Source organism: Poecilia reticulata, linkage group LG12, assembly GCF_000633615.1.
Source record: "Poecilia reticulata strain Guanapo linkage group LG12, Guppy_female_1.0+MT, whole genome shotgun sequence".
Lineage (NCBI taxonomy): Eukaryota > Metazoa > Chordata > Actinopteri > Cyprinodontiformes > Poeciliidae > Poecilia > Poecilia reticulata.
This window is the reverse complement of record NC_024342.1, coordinates 16036648-16057928: the sequence shown is the minus strand read 5'-3', so window position 1 is coordinate 16057928 and position 21281 is coordinate 16036648. Positions and strand designations below refer to the sequence as shown.

Sequence of the window (21281 nt, the reverse complement as noted above, 5' to 3'; positions counted from 1 at the left end):
TTGAGTTCTGGCTTCCTCACAAACACCTCTCCCTAGCGCAGCTCAGCTCGGTGCGAACTGACAGGAATGTGCTAAAACCAACCAACATAATAATGTAAAATCTACATTCATTCAAAACAATTAAAAAAATAAAACCCAAACAGAAATAATCTGCCCAATAATTACAATCTTCCATAATAACATAAAAATATACTAAACACATTAATTTAACATCCAAATAAAATTGAAGCAACTCACATACCTGTTCAAAACAAAAACACTCTCAGCACAGCAGTTCTTGAGTTCTGGCTTCCTCACAAACACCTTAACCAACCAAAAGAACAAAAAAATAATCACGTTGGCACAGAAAACTTCATAGATGTTACTAACGCGGGAAATAAATGCCCAGTACAGTGCTGCGCTAAACATAAACAGTTAAACAACAATATATATATAACTGCTTGTGAGTTTACAACATACTTTTTAGAACCTTTTTAATATTTTAACACATGAACAGAAGACAACTTTATACGCTTACCTCTCTCTAGCGCAGCTCGGCGCGAACTGAGGAGAGCAGCGGGAACACACAGGATATGTTTTCACCCATGTTTTCACCCAACATGTGTTCACAGATTCACCTTTTGCTGTAGTTACAGTTTCAAAACCTTTAGGGCAGAAGTTTCCAAAATAGGGGTCAGGTCACAATTATGTCACTTCAAAAACAACATCTTACCAAGTATTTCTGGTCTAGTTTCTAGTTCAAATGTCTTAGTAAGCTTGAAATAAGTTTAACTATCTTAAAAGTATTTTTTCAGTAAGCTATAGGAGATTGTTTTAAATAAATAATTTCTTAATACTGATGAAAAAGTACTGGTTCTATTGGCAGATTATTTAACTTCTAACAAGACATTTTTTACATGTTATAAGTTAATTTAAATACCAATAAAACAAATACTTTGTCATCAATATTAAGGAGTTGTTTACTTAAAGCAAGGCCTTATAGCTAACTGAAAAGTTACTTTTAAGTTAGTTTATCTGAGTAAACAGGGCTGGTGAATCCAAATATGTGACATATTTTTCATATTTCAGTTTTTAATCCACTACTTTGTGTTGGTCTAAAGCCATATGAAGAGCTACGACGTTCAATGTAAAGCGATAACGTGTAAAAACGTTCAGAGGTTCAAATCCTTTTACATTAAATTATGTTATTGTATAACATTGTCCACAACTGGCTTGAAGGAGACATTTTGTGTGCATACCAAACAAGAAAAGTGGTGGAAAAATCAATATAACCCATTAGTAAAGTACCTTGAGGCGACATTTGCTGTTGGCGCTTTATAAATGCACTGTATTTAACTCTATCTAATTTCATCAAAATTCAAAAGCCTTGTCTGGAAGAAATGACAGCGTCAGCAGTGGTCAGTACATAAATATAGTCTTTATAGTCAGCTTTGTGGAGGTTTATGAAGCTGCTAAGTAAGATAATATGTTTATTTATGTTGTAAAAGTTGGAAATTAAAACAGATCAACAGGAAAAAATCCAGATTTTGCTTCTGGGTTTAGGTTACATGTCAAAAACTGAATGTTAGGGTTAGCAAAACATCCCAGACTGATGTCACTGTCACATGCTCACATTTCCTGCTTGGAAAAAAAAAGAAAACTTGGCACTAAAACAGCTAATTCAATTTTATAGCTGTTTGTGGTCCAGGAGAAATCCTTATTCATATCACTAAGCACAAAATAAATGGATTTTTGTTGAGTTTCAGTTTTAAACTTTGGGATGAGGCGAAACTTTATAGTGTTATACCTTGGAGGAATATTTTTATTATTCCAGACATGATGAAGAAAAAAAAAGTAAATAAAAATGCTTATCTTATGGAAAACACTTTATTTTAAGCAGCTGCAGGCAAACACTATTTCCACCTTAGAAATGAGCCAGAAAAGCAAAAACCAAGACTGAGCAGATACACAAATGATTGTATCACAACACCAAGGTTAATAAAAAGGTTACAAACCAAAGAAGTTGAGAAAAAGAATCAGTTTATAGGACACACAACTGAGGTGCTTGTTTTTGTGCCAGTGAGTCACAATAATAAAAAAAAAAACAAAGCAAAAACAAATTATGCATACGGGGACCGAGTCGTTCTTAAAAGTGCAAATGAGCAAACATTTCATTTCTACGATCAAAGGTAGCAATTTACTCCGTGTGTCCACAACATAAACAGACACACTCTAATTACCTTCTCACAGAAACTTACGCAAGCACACAAATCTGCCGTCCTGCTCTCAGAAGACAAGGAAGCAGATGTTCACAAAATAATAAGCAGGAAATAAAACAAACCCTACCACATTGTTTGCAGGCAAGACACAAGCTTCAATTTTTGTCTATAATTTACCCCCAAATGCTGAAATTTACTGAAAAACTAGTTCGCTTGAAGAAATTCTCTCTACCCTAAGTCACAGCTATTTGCTTAAAAACAACACAAAACATTAACATCAATACAAAAAACCCCAAAAAACTGCAGTCCACAAAAGAAAGATTGTTTTCATGCTACAACAAAGAGCTTCCTGTACAGCAACAGAAAAAGCAGAGCTGCTTGTTGTGGTCTACATGGTGGTTAAATCCTAAAAACGGGGATCGTTCCTCTTCCTCTCAGTCAAATTCAGAAATAGAGACGTTCAGAAATCATCACTGGCCAAAATTATCTGGGGCCAGTCCTATTTTATAAGAAAAAAAGAGAAAAAAAATCGAAGCTCTGCACACCATCTGTGACAGAAGGGGGATAACGAGGCCTGATAGAGGCAGTAATCAGTTCATCAGCGGCTCGCACCCGAATACTGTGTGTGAGGTCTGAGTGTGTGTGTCAGGACATGGCTTTTCTCTGCAAAGACACTTAGCAGCGGCTGCAGATGTATCGTTCACAGAAGTACGACAAGTGAATCGTATTGTCGGGAAGAAATGGAAACAACTGTATCTTCCTCTTAATGAGTCATGGTGAAAATCACATAAGCCAAAGCAAAAATACTGTTCAAATGCATCACTACCTCACTAACATGGGACAGCAGAATGGACGTTAGAGAATGCAAATGAAATGAAACTTATTAAATTGTTAAAACGTAAATACTTCTCGCTAATCTCAGCCCGGTTTTGTTCATTTACTAAAAATAAAGCTAAAACTGCTTTGCATCCGACTCCTTTGACTCCAGGCACAGTTTTTACATTTTTTCTTCACATTTGACCAGGCTGGACGATGGCATTCAGCGTGTATCCCACATAGAGCCATCTTCAGAGATGGTCTACATCTTCTAGATCTATCTGGATGACTGGAGGACGTTCACGTTCCTTTTCCCTGAAGCCTCGTCTCTGTTCTCCCTGTGCAGCTCAGCACCGATTGTTATTCCGACCAGTCCATCACCCCGTGGGTGAGAAATCATGTTTTACATTGGGTTTAATATTAATGAGGTGACTCTCTGCCTGCATATTTTTTGCCAAATACAGTTTTAGGACTTGCGGCCATTACATTTTTTATAAAAATGGCCCTACAACCATTACAGCATGATAATTGTTGACGCTGTTGTTTCTTTTGCGAGCCTCTCCTGATCTGATCAACAGGGATCACAGCATTATGCAAAATGATAAAAGTTTTGCTCTGCTTCTCGCTACCTCGAATAACACAAAAATATTCTGGTGTCCTTCCTCTGGCCTGTGCCGGGAGAGAAGTCACAGATCGACAGTTCGCTCCATTCAATGGCAAAAAGTCTCTGCCAAACACCATCAGTGTGTGATCTTGTTTCAGAAGATTTGCTTTGTGTTAATTTGTTACTATCTGGAATGAAGTCAAGTTGAATCAGAAGAAGCTCCAGGAAGCTCAGCAGAAAGTTTCACAACATTACGAGAAGTTAAATATTCATTTTTTGGGGGGATTTTTTTTAACAAACAACTGATGCATTGTAGACAATTTTTTGAAACTCACTGAATAGATTTCAGCTGTTTTAATGTTGCCGTTTGTTGCTATGGTGCTTTCCTTCAGATGTTGCTTATCGTGTGTCGCATTGTGTGATTATCGGGATCGAATTCTCAAATCTGGCAAATGCAGCAAACTGACAATAAAGCTGACTTTGAGCTTTATTGTCTTTGAGGAGTCACATGTAGGGTAAAGTATGGGACGGCAAAAAATTGTAAAAATATATAAACGGCTGGTTAAATGTGGTAGCAGTTTTACATATCCTAGTTTATCTACTTATTTTTTTATATGCATTTTATTTACTTCTGGTTTTTATTGTCTTATGGATTCTTTTGGTAACTTTTTAAGTATTTATTTTGAAGAAAATCCATGTTTAAATGTATTTATTTCTTCAGCCTTTTTTTCCCCTTAATTCTTATATTGTCTTCCCCAATTTCATTTCAAAAGTCTACATATTCTATTCTATTCTATTCTATTCTATTCTATTCTATTCTATTCTATTCTATTCTATTCTTTTTACAGTTTTGTTATCTGCAGATGAAAATGCATTGTTTTGAGGTATTGAAATTACTGTACATTTCTAAGCAACCTTTGCCCTCTTTCTGCGTTTTCTGCAACAGGGGAAATAAATAAATAAAGGGGCTTTTAATTGGAAAGATGTTGTAATATATTTACAGCGTCAGGTTTATATTTATCCTTGATTCTAGCAGCTTTACCCCTACATAAAGTAAAAAGTCATGTAATGATCCTGTCTTCTTCAGCAGCTCCTCCTGATGTGCCTGTGTTTAAGGCACTTAATTCCCAAGTGGCTCCAGTGGACAGTTTTGGAAAACCGGGAGAGTCTTTACAGGAAATCTCCCAGTCTTACAGTCATGTTGCACTGGAAAACAACAAGCCTATTCAGTTAAACCTCCCTGGATAAATAAAGATTAAATCAGTGTACAAATTTATTCTTACTGACTGTAAAAGCACAGAGCTGTCTGCAGTGTTCGGAGCGTCCACAGGGACACACAACACGGTTACTCATTTTAAAGTTATTTTCAGAAGCGTGTGGGTCAACGTCAGCATCTCCTGCCACTCCAGCAGAGCAGGCTAGACTTGAGGATACAAGAGGCTGCCAGTCTAAAAGAAAGCCGCCCTGGGCGATCACCTCCCACAGAAGTGGAGCGGCCCATTCTTTGACATGTTTTCCTCTCTGAAGCCCCAGGCTCGAAGCTCCAGTCTGTCCTCCTCCTCTTCCTCCTCCTCCACTCTATCGTCTTCCTCTACATCCCCCTCCTCATACAGACTGGGTTCCTCCACAGACGTCTCCATGTTTGGGTTGTAGCTACCAAACACCTGCGCCTCGCTGTACTCGTAGATGGTGGGCAGGCTGCTGCGCAAACCAAAGCGGCGCCGCAGGGCCACGAGCAGCGGCTGCGGGACGGTGAAGACGTCCACGTTGTTGCCCATGTCGATCCAGGCCAGACTGGGGAACTTCCTGGGGTCCTTCACCGTCTCCTTCAGGTCTTTTAGTATGGCGGCCGTGAGGCGGTTGCCGTTGACGGCCAGCGTGGTCAGTTTGGGCAGGCAGCTGAGGTAGGGCAGCAGCAGACGCAAGCTGTCGTCCTGCAGCTCGGTGAAGCTCAGGTCCACGGCCGACACCGCCTCGCTGCAGGTCTGCAGGTAGAAGGCCACGCGGTGGACGTCGCGTCCGGACAGCGGGATTCCCGACAGGTTCACCACGTCACCGGACAGACGCTTCTTCAGGGTGGTCTTCAGACTGTCAGACCAAAAAAAAAAAAAAAGGAAGAAAACTTTTAATGCTTTGTTGCATCTCTGATGCTTAATAATGAAAATAAATTTGCTCTCCAATGTTGACAAAACTCATGCTTTAGGATGTGGTGTTTTTTTACGCTGAATTTCTCAAGACTGCAATGGAGACACCTTTTTTTTATTGCATCAACAACCGGATGTTACTACTCATGGAGAAGATGAAGAGGATGACAGGAAGTGGAAGGAGGGTGTTTTTTAATGACTTATTGAGTGAACAAGAGCGACTTTCATTCTCTTTCTTACTTATGGACGTTAGCAGAATATCAACAAACTTTCGCGAACATTTGTAATGGAAACCAAACTACTTACATGAATTTCTGGGACCTTGTAAAATTCAAAATCATACAATTTATGTTCAAGCAAGAAACTATCAACTTCCACACAATAATCCAAAAATGTTTTGTGACAGAGAAGTGGGTTACAATTTAAGATGAGAAGGACATTTTAAATTACCAGGATGTTTTTGATGTTCAAAGGGAAACGTTGCTATTGTTGAGGTTAATAATGTGTAAATAGTTGTTCAATAAAAGATGAGAATGTAAAGTTTAAATGTCATTTAATGAGGGAATACTTCCAGGGTTGAACTGGTGTGGGGAAACTTAAATGATTGATTGTTGATATACATGAGATTATTATTATTATTATTATTATTATTATTATTATTATTATTTTCTGTTTAGCTTTTAATTGTCTGTTCAAAATAATAATAATAAAAAAACAGTTAAGGTACTTTGACTCTTCTGCGCTGACAGTCATTTATCCAAAGGCAAGCGATCTATACTTAATGATAGTGAGTTTATTGATTTAAGAGGGTCTGTAATGGGGTGCCACGCAGTCCACAAGTACAGAGCATCTGCAAAGCATGCAAAAAAAAAAAAACAACAACAGCAAGCAGCGGCGAAGAGAGTTAAACAATCAATAATGTGCAAAAGAGAATTTGCATTTAAATGCATGACTCTGAGCGGCTTGCATAACAAATTCTGTCGCCTGCGCTGAAAGTTATCTGTGGAAAAGCAGCAGCTGTTTTCTGGCTCGAGTGTCACCTCTAGGCCAGCTGTAAGACTCCTAGAAAAAGAAAACTACCTTGACAGAAAAAATTAATAATAAATACATGGAAACAGTTGGATTTATAAGACAGGATGAGGGAAAGTAGCCACGTAAATGACAGGAGGTTGTAGTTTCATCTCACACCAACTTTAGGTGCTGCTTTCTAAATGCATAGGATCAGAAAAAAATGTAAAAAATATTAATTATACTTGAAAAATAGGTCACTCGCTGTGACTGAAAGGTTTATGAGACATTTAAACTGAGTCAAGTTCCTTTCTAAAATCCTGTCTCGGGATTTCTTCTTCCTCTGCCAACCGACCAGCAGGAAGACGAAGATAATGACTCTGATTACTGCTTTACAGCACAAAACTATTTTCTATTATGGGGTTTTAAACATGTATTATCCACCCATCGATTTTCTATACCTGCTTAATCTCATTTAGGGTCGTGAGGGACTGGCGGTGAAAGCAGCCATTGAATGAAGGGTGATTTACGCCGTGGGCAGGTTGCCAGGATGTTCAATCAGTTCAATCAGTTCAGTTACATTTATTTTGGCCAACGTGGTGCAGCTTGGCTGGCAGGCTTTAAATGGAGTCTATTTCAAGTCCTTCTCCTGACAGCAAGTTGCAAACAGGAACTTTTTCAAGTTTTATCCTTTCTCTCATCTTCCAGAGCCAATAGGCTCCGAATTTTAATTCCTTGGCATTGTTTTGAGGTAATGAGAGATGGCCCAAGCCGTTAGGAGATTAGGCTGCTGAAGGACTTAACATTTCTCCTCATTCTGCTGTTTTCTCTTACTACTCTCCATTTATGGGTTTTTTGCAGTTACTGCTGCCTTTAATTTCATCTTCTCTTTCTGTTATTTGTTTCAGGAGTCCTTGTTAACTTGTTATCTGTGTCTTTCCTGGACAAAGTTACTGATTAAGTCTGTTTTTTTTTTTTTTAGAGACTACTGCTTTGATGGATGGCCTCTGGTATTGAGACTGATTCTACTGGTTCTACTGGTTCGCGACATGCTTGAAGAGAATAATCTAATCTAAACCACTTCAATGCTGTCAGCACTAATCAGTTACAATAAGCAGAAAGTTTCACTTTATGTTGATATATTACTTTTTTCCACTTGTGTTTTCATTGCACAACTAGTTTGATTACTTAAATTTGTGCAACAGTTAAGTTTTTTAATTAAAAAGTGTTTAAACTCAACCTCTCTGACACTCAGCTCACTTACCTGGAACTCAAAACCGTAAGGAAGCACAAACATTTTCTTAAAAAAAAAAACTAAAAAAACATTCTCAATTATTAAGCAACATGAAGCCAGGCTTATTTTTATCCTCAAATCCTGTTTTGTCACCTGCAAATTCGCCTTATCTCACGTTTGGAAAGGTAAACATCCCTGACTATCTGACGCTATCAGATGTGGTGCTATCAGAAACATCAGTGCGTCTGAACAGAACAGGTTTGAAAAGGATCGCTGGATGCCGTGCTTTGCTGGCTGCCAGCCAGGCGCAGCTGCGGTGGGTGAACAGAAAACAATAAGGACGTATTTTTTGACTCGCACTGCCAGTGTGCGTTGACGTTTACTTTGCTGTCAAAATGCACGACTACAATTAACCCAGTAATCCGACGCGCCTTCATACTGCAGACACATCTCTCAATCTTCAGCAGTTTTATGTAGGCGACTTTTCCCACCTCACACCTGTGTGGCATCGTTCAGGTGAGACATAAAATAGCGAATATGAACCATATTAAAGATTTTTTTTTTTTATATAAACCAAACTTGCAGAATTTGAGCAACAGATCAAAACTCACATTTTTCAGACCTGCAGCTGAAATGTGTTCTTCGAACCGCTCCTTCTCAGTTCTACAGATTATCTGGCCACCAATTTAGTTGACCTTTAATACCTGCTTTGTTTGGTGCAGTTGGTGAGAAGGATAAAGTGCATTTCTTAAATCATCGCTTTCTCTACTTTGGTATATTTGGGTCCTGTCTGTCCATGTCCAGGCTTTCAGATATTATGTAATGACAAATTTGCTAAGATTCTGGACTTTCCTCACATCTTATTTAATCTTTGATTCACCTGCAGTTTTGTATGGGTTTGATTTGCTGGGGACACATGCATTTTAAATGTAAATATGAAATTGTAACAAGTCACGAGTTTTGTGTGTGTGCCTGTCAGAGAGATATTTCGTTGGCTTTCCAGCAATGCCTTGTGTTTCTTTCTCTTGTACAACTCTCCTCCAGGACTGTTGCCAGAAAGTTTCATAGTTTGTTGAGGAAAATAATATTTGAAGAACAAAAGTGGTCATTGTTTAGAGAAGGAATTCCTGGAAAAATTACAGACTTGTGATAAAATGAAGATAAAGGAGTTTCTCCTAATGAACCGTTACTTTAAGTTACCAAGCAGAGATCGGTGAGTTTATTCATGGTCTGTTCTAACTAACAGAGTCACTACCTTCTTATACAAATTTTATCACAAATCTTGCACAGGAAGTCTGGGAACAGATGTTTCTGGCTCAGCATTGGGACGTTGATAAAGACCTTTGAGTTCACCTTTCTCGTCTGAGCCCTCCCTAAGATCCAGCAAAGTGAAATTAACAAGCCTCACATGAACCACGTAGCAGTTGCTGCAAAAGCAAGTGAATATTTTCTAAAATTCCCAGTAAGACTTGCTACAAATGCCCGAGTTTTCTTACATAACTTTTTTCCATTTTGCAGGCCACAGCAAGCTGGATTTATTGTAATTAGTGAACTGGGCTGCATGCAAATCGACGTGAATCTGACTGTATATTGGGGTTGCATTGCTATAAATTGGATTGATGTAGATTCAGTCTGAACCTAATTAGATTTTGCATAATTGTGCTTGTCTTGTAAAGTGCCTGAAATTGAAAGATAAAGCAAAAAAGGTGATTTGGCGAGATGTCATTTTGACCTAGATTACCATGTTTTCTCGTGATAATCTTTAGAGCTGCAATATATACAAATTAAAATTAATATGCAGTCTACAAGGACAGAATATTGTGTTTCCAGTGCCGCTTATTCCTGCAATGCATATTTATGACAAAAGTTTATTAAGAGATGGACTCTAAACTGCCAAAGTGTCTACAAATATGGTTTATTCGATTAAAATCATGCCTGTATCTTAGGAAAACCAAATTTTCTTTAAAAATAAAATCAAAAAAGCTTGTTACAATGAAACAAAATGTTTTTCCCCCCATAATATTTCTGATATAATTTTCTCATCTAAACTAGAAGTGAGAAAATCAATGTATTTCCCCCAAAATAAGAGTAAAACATATTGCAAATAGCACATGTTTCATGAATCTTTCTCACAAAGGAATATGTTTTTTTTTTTTTTTTTTACTAAACTTCTCAGGCTGGATCATGTCTCAATGCTTCTGCCCACACTCCAGTCTGCAACAGTCTGGTCTGTATAACAGTGTGGTTAAATATGTATAGGAGAGCTATACGGCTGCAGAAACCTTCTTGTTAGCGCTTTCTGCAGCACATTAGACTTCTTTGTTTGCACTTGGAACATGTCAGCGGGAAAGCATCTGTCAAACAAATGAGGAAGAACTGTGGGTGAGATTTTTTTTTGTATAACAAGAGGAAAACATTATCTTTTCTCTCTCAGACTTGTTTGCATTTCCTCGTCTGCCTCCTCAGCCACACAGAGAGGATTCTCTCTGCGTCTATTGCTGCTTCCTGCTCTGATAGGGAGCCTCATAAATCAACAGGCTTTGCTCTTTGCATTCGTCACTCCCTCTGCTTGGTTAAGCGAAAGGAAAAGATCTGAGGTGGTGATTCGTGGGATTATTGATTCCAAAAGCAGTTGGTAATTCATCCTCTCCTACCTCATGTTTTCAGTCCAGTTCAGGCCTTTTCCCCCCTTTTTGCTGTGTGTGGTCTGATTGCAACTTGTGATCTGGACCTAATTTATTATTCTCCTTAAAATATATATATATAATCAGTAGTCTATTCTAACCTTTATTAATTGCTAAGAGAATCAAGTATCCAGAAGCGTTACTAAATTAATCTGCAAACCATTTATATGCAAGGGAAAAATATATTTTTTAAAAAGCTTTTTTGAACATTTTGAGATTCAACCTCCATGTGTTGATTACTAAACTATGAATAGGTCCAAACTAGATGCACTTATTACCCAAAATATTAAGCTAATTAATTTTGTGCCAATAAATAAAATATTTTAAGCAAGGAAGTTGTCAACAGGTAGTCTTCCAAACGTGGAAGGTGCACAAAAGATAAACCCCATTGAAAACCTTCTGCCAAATATTGATTTCAGAACTCTTAAAATATTAGTATTGTTGTTTCTAAATGAATATGAACTTGTTTTAATGCATTATTAAAAAAAGAACTGCATCTTTTAAAGTATTTTTTGACCATTTCTCATTTTCTGCAAATAAGTTTTTGCTTGGAATTTCAGAGACATGTCAGAAGTTCATAGAATAAAAGAACAATGTTCATTTTACTCAAATATATATGCATAAAAAGTGAAATCAGTGAAACTGATCATTTTAAGTGGCCTCTTAATGTTTTCCATAGATCTATGTAGAAGAGTTTGACTTCACAGTGAAGTAGCTCAAGCAGGAAAGCTCAGATTTTTACTGTGGAAACGAGAGATTTAGCTCAGATGCCTTTTAATTAAGAGATTTTAACTACAGACCAGAGTACTGGAGCTCAATTATCGCTTTTGTTTTGGAAACATTAAAGCAGACCAACATTTTGCTACACTGATGTCAAAGTGATGATTAATGCTAAGCAAGTCACGCCAGGTTCAAGAACCTTGATTGAAGTCCAAGTTTTTACAAAATATAAATACCACCCATGAAGACAGTAAATGTCAAACTAGATTTTACTCCAATCCAGTCACATAAAGACAAGTTAGTCTTTTATATAGTCAAATAGGGAATAAAAGTCAAGATAATTTACTGGAACTCATCAGTAGTTGCTTGACACAATTACAAATTGGATCCCAGACAGCATTATGCAACTCCTGATGTGTCTTACAGTAAAGATCAAGTTGCCACACTGACTGTGCTCTGCCAATTTGCACTCAACACTGCCAGCAGTTAATTTAATTAGAAGCTGATTAATTGTTTAATTAAATTAGTTCTGACCTGTCCTTAGAGAACCACACAAAAGGTTGTAAGAAAATATTATTTAATGAGCCGTGATACACTGTGGATGAAAGTCGTCGTTATTTTCCTTACCTTTCGAAGTTCTTGATCCTTGGAAGCACATAAATTAGTAACGCACCAGTCAGCTCTATAGCATTACTTTCTCTCAATTAGACAAGTCAAAAGTAGAATAAAAGAGTTTCAAAAGTAAAAATCTCAATATTTTGCTTTAAAAACACCACATCTCTCTGCTTAATTGTCCTGTTTTGAGTTCAGCAGACTAATGGTATATATATATATATATATATATATATATATATATATATATATATATATGACCTACATGGAGTCTGGATGTTCTCTCTGGGTACTCCAGCTTCCTCCAACAGTCTAAAGCTTTGTCTATTAGGTTAATTTATCTCTCTAAATCACCAAGCATGAGGATAATTGCCTTGCAAGAAAAAACTGGACATAATCCTGAAGGGTGGGGAGCTGGCCCCTTACATGTCCACTTAACCTACAAGAACTCTCTCGCGTGTTCGCTGTCAGCAGCATCTTAATTTGCAGAGCGGCTAACCAAATCACTCAACTCCACTTACATGTCCATCTATTAGCTCAGCCATCCTGGGATATGAGTATTTTCCCCTGTGTCGGTAACAACTCTTCAGCTAGAAAGAACAGTTCATGATACAATCAAACCTCTAGACATTCACTAACTCCACTCTCCTGTCCTTAAGGAACAGAAAGTGTGTGTCCAGTTCCAGACGCCAACACAGCTGATTCAAACGGTCCATCTACCTCCTTTTTATTGTCCCTAACAGTTGATTTAGATAAACTGATGAACTGTAAATGAAATAAAATGATAAAAAAGAGAAATGCAACAATATATTCAAAACTACAGAATCAAAACAATTACAGTATTTAAAAATATGCACCGTTCTGGTTAATCTTTAGTCAATTCTTAAGCATTGAATGTCAGCTGTGGTCTTAAACTGGGATGATAATGAGCTACAGCAGCCTGCTAATGAGCCATCATTTGATTCAGGTGTGTTGAACCACATAAGAACTGAAACATACTGGAAACTGGCTCTGGAGGACTGACTTTGGACCCTGCTGCTCTTCAGACGACTAATTAAGATCACAGACTTCATGATTCAAAGTTTACAGTAAACTCCTGTTTCACCCGGGGAGCTCAAGGAGTTGAGTTACAAAGTTTGTCATGTCACAGACGTCTGCTTTCATCTTCTAATGAATCCAAAAAGTACAGTATCAATCAAGAAACTTGTGGCTCTTGTTTTTCTGTCATGGAAATTTGACTGTTCATTAAAACAAAATGTGTAAACATTATCTTGTCTTATAGCTGCAGTCCCTAGAAGACTATAGGAGGGTTAGTCTTTAAAGGAAAACAGACATTGGTGTTGGCCAATTCTGAACTCTCACCTTAACTGAGGTGAGTCAGACCTGCAGTTCATTTAATGTAATTTTTTATTCTCTTTTGACCAGCAGGATGAGATACTGAGACGCTCAGGGTGTAATTTTAGTTGTCAGGTCACATCTGGAAGGACCATCCATTTTTTTCTACAATAGTAGGTAAACCTAAACACTCAGAAATGACTTCCTTTCCAGATTCATATGTTGCGTTTTCAGATCTTTTCACCTACTGAATACTGTCAGACAATTGACTGTATAGCCAGGACAGCCGGAAATTCACAATAAACAAAATTGTTAATATGTGGAATCATTTTTTGAAAATAACTTTCTGTTTTTACTATGATTATTATTGTCTAATATTAACATTTTGGATGATGATCTGAAATATTGAAGTGTGGGAACACAAGTGGAAAATGCATCTTCACAGCTCTGGACACAGAGAGGAGCAACAAAACTAAGAAAAAATATTAAAGCATTGCCATCGGCTCTCAGTCAACAATAATGACAAATCCACTCAAAAAACAGAAGTTTTGCAATCAGAAACAACTGTTCTTCAAATCTGCCTTACTGATTGAGTTTTCAGGAACGATTCGCTCTTCATTTCTTAATTTCTTCTTAGACTGTTTTGCACATCACATATGGGTTTCAATTATAAAATCATACCAGTCAGCTTTGAAACAAGTTCTGGGAAAGTTTTCAACATCATCCTGGCATACGTAGTCAGTCATTAGAGTCGTCTGTGCCACACTTTGCTTACTGCAAGAAAACTATAAAATCTGTCTCTACTGACTTACTAAGGTAGGGGGTTCCCTGCTTTTGCAGCTTTTCCAAGTCACCCGTTTGTTTGTTTGTTTGTTTGTTTGTTTGGTGAGACTGACATCACGAGCCAGGCGGAGTTGGTGCTGCAGCTGAGTGGGTGGCACACTGGGAATGTAGTATATAAAGAGATTTTAATGAGACAGAGCACAGACTTCAGACTTTCTTCAAAACCCTGCTGCCACCGGGCTTCATGGACACAGTTCCACCCACAGGCTGGTTCAATGCCTGCAATGCCAAACCCACAGCAAGTATTTCTAAAGCCAAGAGATGAACTAAGCTATAATTCATAAGCATGGAATAACACCAAAGGAAATTATTCTGCCTGGTTTCTTTCGGTAGTGGTACAGACTGTACCTTGCAGAATCATTATTATCAATTTGATGTTCTCACACGTTTTCAGGTGAAAACCGTTGCACCATACTTGGATTTTACGTGATTTACCGGCACAAGGTAATGGAAAATGGTTAAGTGGACCAACAGAATGAGTTACTGACATGAAAAGGTCATAGTTTTCCAAAATTGCTTTAAAGATTAATAAAAAAAATTCTGGCGTTGACAGCTTTACAGAACACAGCAGACAGCCAGGGATAAAGAACAAAACTATTATTTAACAAAAAAACCCCAAAAAGTTCAATTAAAAGTTTGTCAAATCTGAATGTAGGCGACATAAGTTCTGCTGTTAGATGAGACTTATAGCATCACCCTATCGGGAGGCTTTTCTTCTTCTTTTGTAGGGTCAGGGAAGCTGGTCAGAGTTGACGGGAGGAGAGATGGAGCTGACTAAATGCTTAAAATTTTAGTTCACAGACGCTTTCCATCTACCTGACTAAGATGAGCGATTCAATAAGGAGAAATGGACAAAAAAAAAGGAATCTTTTGAAGTTCAGTGCTGGTGGAGACAAACCCCAGAAGACTTGCTGCTCTAATCGCAATGAAATGAGGTTCCAAACATCGACTAATGAATACAAATGAATGTCACACTTTTCGATTTGTATCTGCAATAAAATCTGAAAACCATTTATCCTTTTCACCCCACCTTACAATTATTTACTACTCTCGGTTAGCCCTATCGCATAAAATCCCAATAAAACAGAATAAAGTTTGCGGTTTTAATGTGATAAAATATGAAATAAATACTTTTGCAAGGTAGGAAGGCAAGTCACAAGCTTGAAAAATAACAAGCGTACAAGAGTAGCAAACAAGACTCCTTCAAAAGTCATTTGAAGGAAAATAAGTTGGGAGAAATCCATGTATTGATATCCTCAAGTGAAAGTGATGCAACCATGCAGAGATTTAATAAGAGCAGAGTCTTGTGTGTCAAGCTATTGGCTGTTTAAATGTAGCTTCATGCAGACTGTCTAATTGCTTTTTGAAGTCTGTCTTTCCTCTGGGACGTTAACGTTTATGCACTGAACAAGGGTCATTTTCACTTTATTGTTATGTAAACCTAGAGGTAGGACATAAAACATCTGATGCTGTATTAGTGTTCAGGCAAAGACGCCAAATATATTAAAATTGTGTCACCTAATGAAGCAATTTAGAGCGGCATTTCAAAGCAACAATATTCTGCCAAGGACTGATTGCCTCTAATTTGAAACACGCAGCTAGTACGGGTGTTCAATCTCCTGTGGGTTAATAATGTATATCGCAGTCTGACATCGCCGAGAGATGCATTCAGTCATCCTCAGCTGCGAGAAACTTTTGCACCTTTGTACTTTAAATTGAGTATCAACATGCTCAGCTTGGAGTTTCAGTACTTGAGAATATCCACCTTATATGTAAAAGCAGAGCTACGCAATCGTGCCTCCAGTTCCCAGATGACTGTTGTTCCTCTTTGTTAAAGGGTACATCCATTGATTTTTTTTTTTTTTTTGTGTGTGTGTGTCCAACCTCATTTTCCAGCCTCCGCTCTGGTCAGCCTCCACTCAGACTAGCTGTGTCCCTTGATGTTACAAAATATAAGTGCTCATCATTACGCTCAAGCCTTTTTGCTTCACCATTTTGCTAATCAATTTCCGCTCGAAAGCAACCACCACTTTCTCTACACTGAACCAGACGGAGCTGAGGGTGGAAAATGTTGCTTTTTTTATTTTTTAGAACATGTAAAGTCTCTTTTAATATGATGGATTTTCTTAAGAAAACTCATCTTATAGTCAGTTAATATTTTGGCCCATCTGTGAAAGTGAAAAGCAAACGGCAGCCAAGACTTGTAACTCATCATCCCACTTCCAGTACATGTTCCCCTTCATTTACTCTCATGAATGAGTAAAACATCAAGAGACGCAGAGACATGTTGGAGGTAATAACTTGTTAATCTACCAAGGGATTTAACATAATAATAGGTGGGGAATGTTATAACTCAGTAAATGGCAAGGTATGATGTATTGTATTTCAAAGACAACTTATTGAAGTCAATTATGGTAAGTACTGTTAAATATAATTGTAATTATAGCTATTTATTTGTACATCATCACATAAATTATGGCCAGCAATGTGAGAAGGGAATATCTTTTTTTAAAATAATCTTTTTCTTTTTTTTACATCTCCGATCTATATGGCAAAAAAAGTGTTTGGAAAGGATTTTTTTATTTAATAAAGTTAAAACTTGTGAATTCGCTCCTCCCATTCCACTAGAGGGCTCTATAGTTGCTTTGCATGTGTACGTGAGTTGACGTGGAGAGGAAGAAAAATAACGGCGGACCAGATGTGCGCTCAAGTTGCCGTTAGCTTAAACTAACAAGCTGAACCTGACATGAAATCATATCTTACTGATGTTCATGAGTGTTGCCCAACGTGGTGTGTTATATTAATGCTGTAAAGCTGTAGGAGATAAGTTCTTTGTTATCTCTTCTAAGCGTGCGCTTGGTGAGTTTGCTAGAGCTAATTAGCCAAATGCTAGCTCTTCTTTGCTGCACTGCGATATTTGAATGCCGATGCTTATTATATTACAAAATGTTCTGAGAGTAAACTTTGCTTTATAACCGGTTAAACACAAACTTAACCTACGTTAAGTTTGTGTTTATTGAATATTGCAATGTTAAGTATTGACGTTTTTTATTTTTATTTTTTACTTTATTTTACAGTTTAACCGGCATGTCCGTGTAAAATCACTCGGCAATAAAATTGACAACAACGACTATCTTATGTTCTTTGTAACATACTGATTCTTGTCACTAAAATTCTTGACAAAAAGGTTAAATCTAACATGTCGCTCAAGAGAAATAAAAATAACAGTATGAAACATCAAGCTACATAGAGTTTTAGATTACTGGGGAAAATATCTGGTGAATATTGATTTATTTATAGTCATAATGCAAAGCTTTTATTGTGAGCAGGAATGGCAATAAGAATCAGAAAAACAGCAGTATGTTGTCCTTAAGTCATGTCAATCTGAACACACAAAATCATATTAATCTCTTTATTATTGTTTCATTTTATTTTTAAAAAACTTACAATCGGAGAAATAATTTTTCAAAACTTTCTTTTATCCTCAACTTCTCTTCTTTTATCTCCATGAAATAATTGGGGTTCTCACCTGACGAACGTTAAAATTGCTGCTGTCTGATCTTCAGAAGAGGCAGTGAATCATCTAAAGCGGTGATGGAAAATCTGTCAAAGATTGTTGTTCTAATTGGTAGAAAACCACAACATGGTTAGAGCTGCGTTACAGTCCAGCAACATTCCAACAACACACAAAACTCAATGTTATTTCAGCTGGGAGGAAGAACTTCCTGTAATACCAGTCGGAAATTATTTCCTGCTGAGCATGCAGACGGTCATTTGACTCATTTCAAGAGAATGAAATAAAAGCACTTAAAAAACATAACGGATTGCGGTTCCACAGACCCGTGGGATGGCCAGATCAATGTCTGCTTCATCAACGCTTTGCTCCTGACTTGTTTATTCCTCAGATCGATTTGAACTGTTTCGCCTGCAGGCATCTGTATAATGTAGCGATGCTAGTCTGGCTCAGGCGTATGAAAATCTGCATGGCTCTACTGTATAAAGTCAACGTCGGGAAGAGAAGCACAGTTTCTATGTTTTTGTTTTACATGTCAATCTTGTGCCTTGAGCAGTTTTGAACGGCATTAATGAGAATTCCCTATAATTATTCTGGGCAGAAATGGAGCCAAATTTGCCTCTACTCTAACAATATGACTGTCAAACGAATACTGTAACTCTCATGAAAATGTTGAGCCAATAAATGGGATGTTTCCCTCCACCATCTAGTATCCTACAGCACCACCAGGATAATGGCACATTTACTGGGAAGAAAGAACATAGCCTCAGAGCTCATTTGGATTTGGATTAAATTTTAGTGAAACATTTAGCAGATGGGTTGATTAAGGCTGCCTTCATTGTCTATCATCAGTGAAGCAGCTAAAGGCTGCGCACCGCTTTAGCACCCCAGATCTGCCTCTTGAACTGACAGCACATGTTCCCTCAGGAAAAGACGGAATAAAAAGAAACATATCTTTTAAAGCAGAGGTCAAGTTCCCAAATTAGTATGCAAATTTCACTCTTTGCACGTATTTGTACATGCATTTGGGTCTTGACTGCTCCTAAAAACACTCCAAGAGCTTAAAAAAACTCCCAGGCCTTTAAAAAAAAAAAAAAAAAAAGTTAATGTTTTTTGGTGTCTGGAAAAGGAGCCATTTCAAAAACCTCCTAGTTGTTGAGTTGCAATTGCAAGCAAGCCAAGCGGAGCTCCAGCACATTTGATCAGCTGGTTTTACCACACTACCTGGTGAACAATCGGTGCTGGAAAAGTTACATGTTTTGTTGTTGACTTGCCAACAAGAAACCACTTGCTATGTTCTTGTTGGTTGTGTTGGATGCTCTTCTTCTGCTTTTCAAAGATGTACAGTTGTAAATTGCACATCTGTTTGCAGATATTTTCACATGTGTGTTGGAGAGAGCAGCTCATTTTGAATTAAAGTGACAAGACGCACTAAAACAGATCATTCTGAAAGGAGCGCAAAGCAGCAGCTTAAGATCAATAACAACACATGGACTGCACATGTTTTGTTTAGTCCATAGACTTATCCTGACCTGTTCAAGGAAGCAAAACAGGTTACCTTTAAACTGCTTAAGTCGAGTCCAAATCAGAGTTCTATGTAGGATTGAGCAAGGAGCTTTAATTGGACAAAGAAAAACAAAAGGACTTAAGGGTCTGCCAAATGCAATAAACCTTTCATGGCTTTCAGCTGCTCCATCATGCAATTCTCAGGGGGTTTTAGCAAATAAATGCAGAAAGCAAGTCAAAGTAGCAAAACGCAAAAAGGTGAGGAGGGGAAGAAAGAAAGAAAACAACATGCTCAAAATGACATAACCATCAGAAATGAGCATCCCAGAACTTCAGCCTGCTTTTTGCTTATTATTTGACAATTATTACGCAATTTTATTTTTACAGTAAGTGTCACAATGCAGCTGTGTAGCATGTAAAATGTGACGTTCACCCCTCAAGGGAGCTATAAATTCACCTCGGATTTGATTTGATGTGACGAACTGAATGTTTAGGTGAAGAGAAAGCAGAGACACAACTCTGGATTACATAACCGTATATCACTGAGCATTGCGCTTGTGTCTGACATGGAACGTCAAGCTCCAGTTACAAAACCAGCATTAGGACGAGCCGTTCTCTTAACTCAAAGCAGGTGGTTTGAAGATTGCGGGAGATGCGCATCAAAATTAAAGAAGCAACACTTGCAGATCAAAATCCCAGCAGTTCTCCCAGAGTTTAGAGAAAACCTCAATCCCTCAACAAACAATAGAAGTGTTCTGAAATAATACAAGATTTTTAATCCCAGCACATTTAAAAAATTGTGTAGAACCACGTGTTTACTAGCAAATGCATTGAATCATTCTAATTATTTCATTATAGTTGTGTGGCCTGAAGACAGGAGCCACAGATAATATTGAGTGTCTCTTCCTTCCTCCCACTCATCCTGCAGGATCTCAGCTTGTTCCGTGGGAAGCCCTCAATTATTCATGGAGAAAGATGGTGGCTGGATCGTTACATCTCTATTAAAAGTGGAGGTCAGACAGAAAGCAAACCGAACCAACTGGATGCAACATGTAATCAGGTACGACGAGTAAGATCAGACAGCAAACAAGACCAGAAACATCTATTACACTCTTTACTCACTACGTCCCCCAGAATCCTGTGCGGTTCTGAATATTATATTGATATTGATAAGTTTTATTGCCCAGCCCGACTACAGTCGTCCTTATCTTTGCTAGCGGTACAATTAGCATCATAACAAGTAAATCACGCTGCTGAATCAAAAGAGTATCATTATGTATTTCCCCTATTATTTCAGCTTAAATATAAACATTTTTCTAATAATTTAGAAAAGTTCTGAGGTTCATGGACTAATAAAACTTTAATCCTGTATACTTGTAATAGATAGATGTACGTAGAGGCATGATCAGCGGCAAAACTTAGTACGGTATGGTGTTTTCATAATGCATAGCTGGTACTAAGAAGCCAAAAGTTTCCAAAGGAGACAAAGAAGAAGATATCCCAAAAAGAAAAAAAATAACAACCCTTCACGAGATTAACAGCTGTCTAAAATGCTGGTAGAACCTCTTTTTTCCCCTTAATTCCTTTAATTTTATTTCAATTTAAAAAAAATTAATTGTCACTATTGAGATTGCCTCAATTGTTTGATAGTGACGAATGTGGACATGTATGTTGTTTTTGTGTAAAACTCCAGTAAAAAGACATGGAACAGAAAATCCAAGTTACTGTTCACAAAAAGATACCATTACAGCCATCTTCTTCTTGAACCAATCTGTTAATTCATCACCAAACCATTTTTTCCTCTGTATAACCGTCACTCCCTGGATATTTTGTCTTTTTAGATCAATCCCTAAGGTAAAGTGAAATCTCTGTAGGTCACGAGTCTCTGAAATAGTCACATTAGGTCGTCTGGCAATAATATGCTTAGAATCACTTAAATGCTCTTCTGGCGCACTCCAAGCTCTGGATGCTTTTGTAACTGAACGCAGTATAATGTAGAAGTATAAAGTTGGATTTCTGTCAAAACTGAAGGTGCCATTAAGTCAGATAAGCTATTTTCAATG

At 37.6% G+C, this 21281-nt stretch overlaps 1 protein-coding gene across 1 annotated transcript in view; it reads right to left on the bottom strand.

Annotated features, from left to right (window-relative positions):
• Positions 1-1847: 1847 nt before the first annotated feature.
• lrrc75bb (leucine rich repeat containing 75Bb) overlaps positions 1848-21281 on the bottom strand; it is a 37068-nt gene continuing 17634 nt past the window's right edge. The window contains exon 4 of the mRNA XM_008424164.2: positions 1848-5706. Within this exon, the coding sequence (XP_008422386.1) occupies positions 5091-5706 (616 nt within the window). The 3' untranslated portion in view covers positions 1848-5090. The remainder of the gene's footprint in view (positions 5707-21281) is intronic.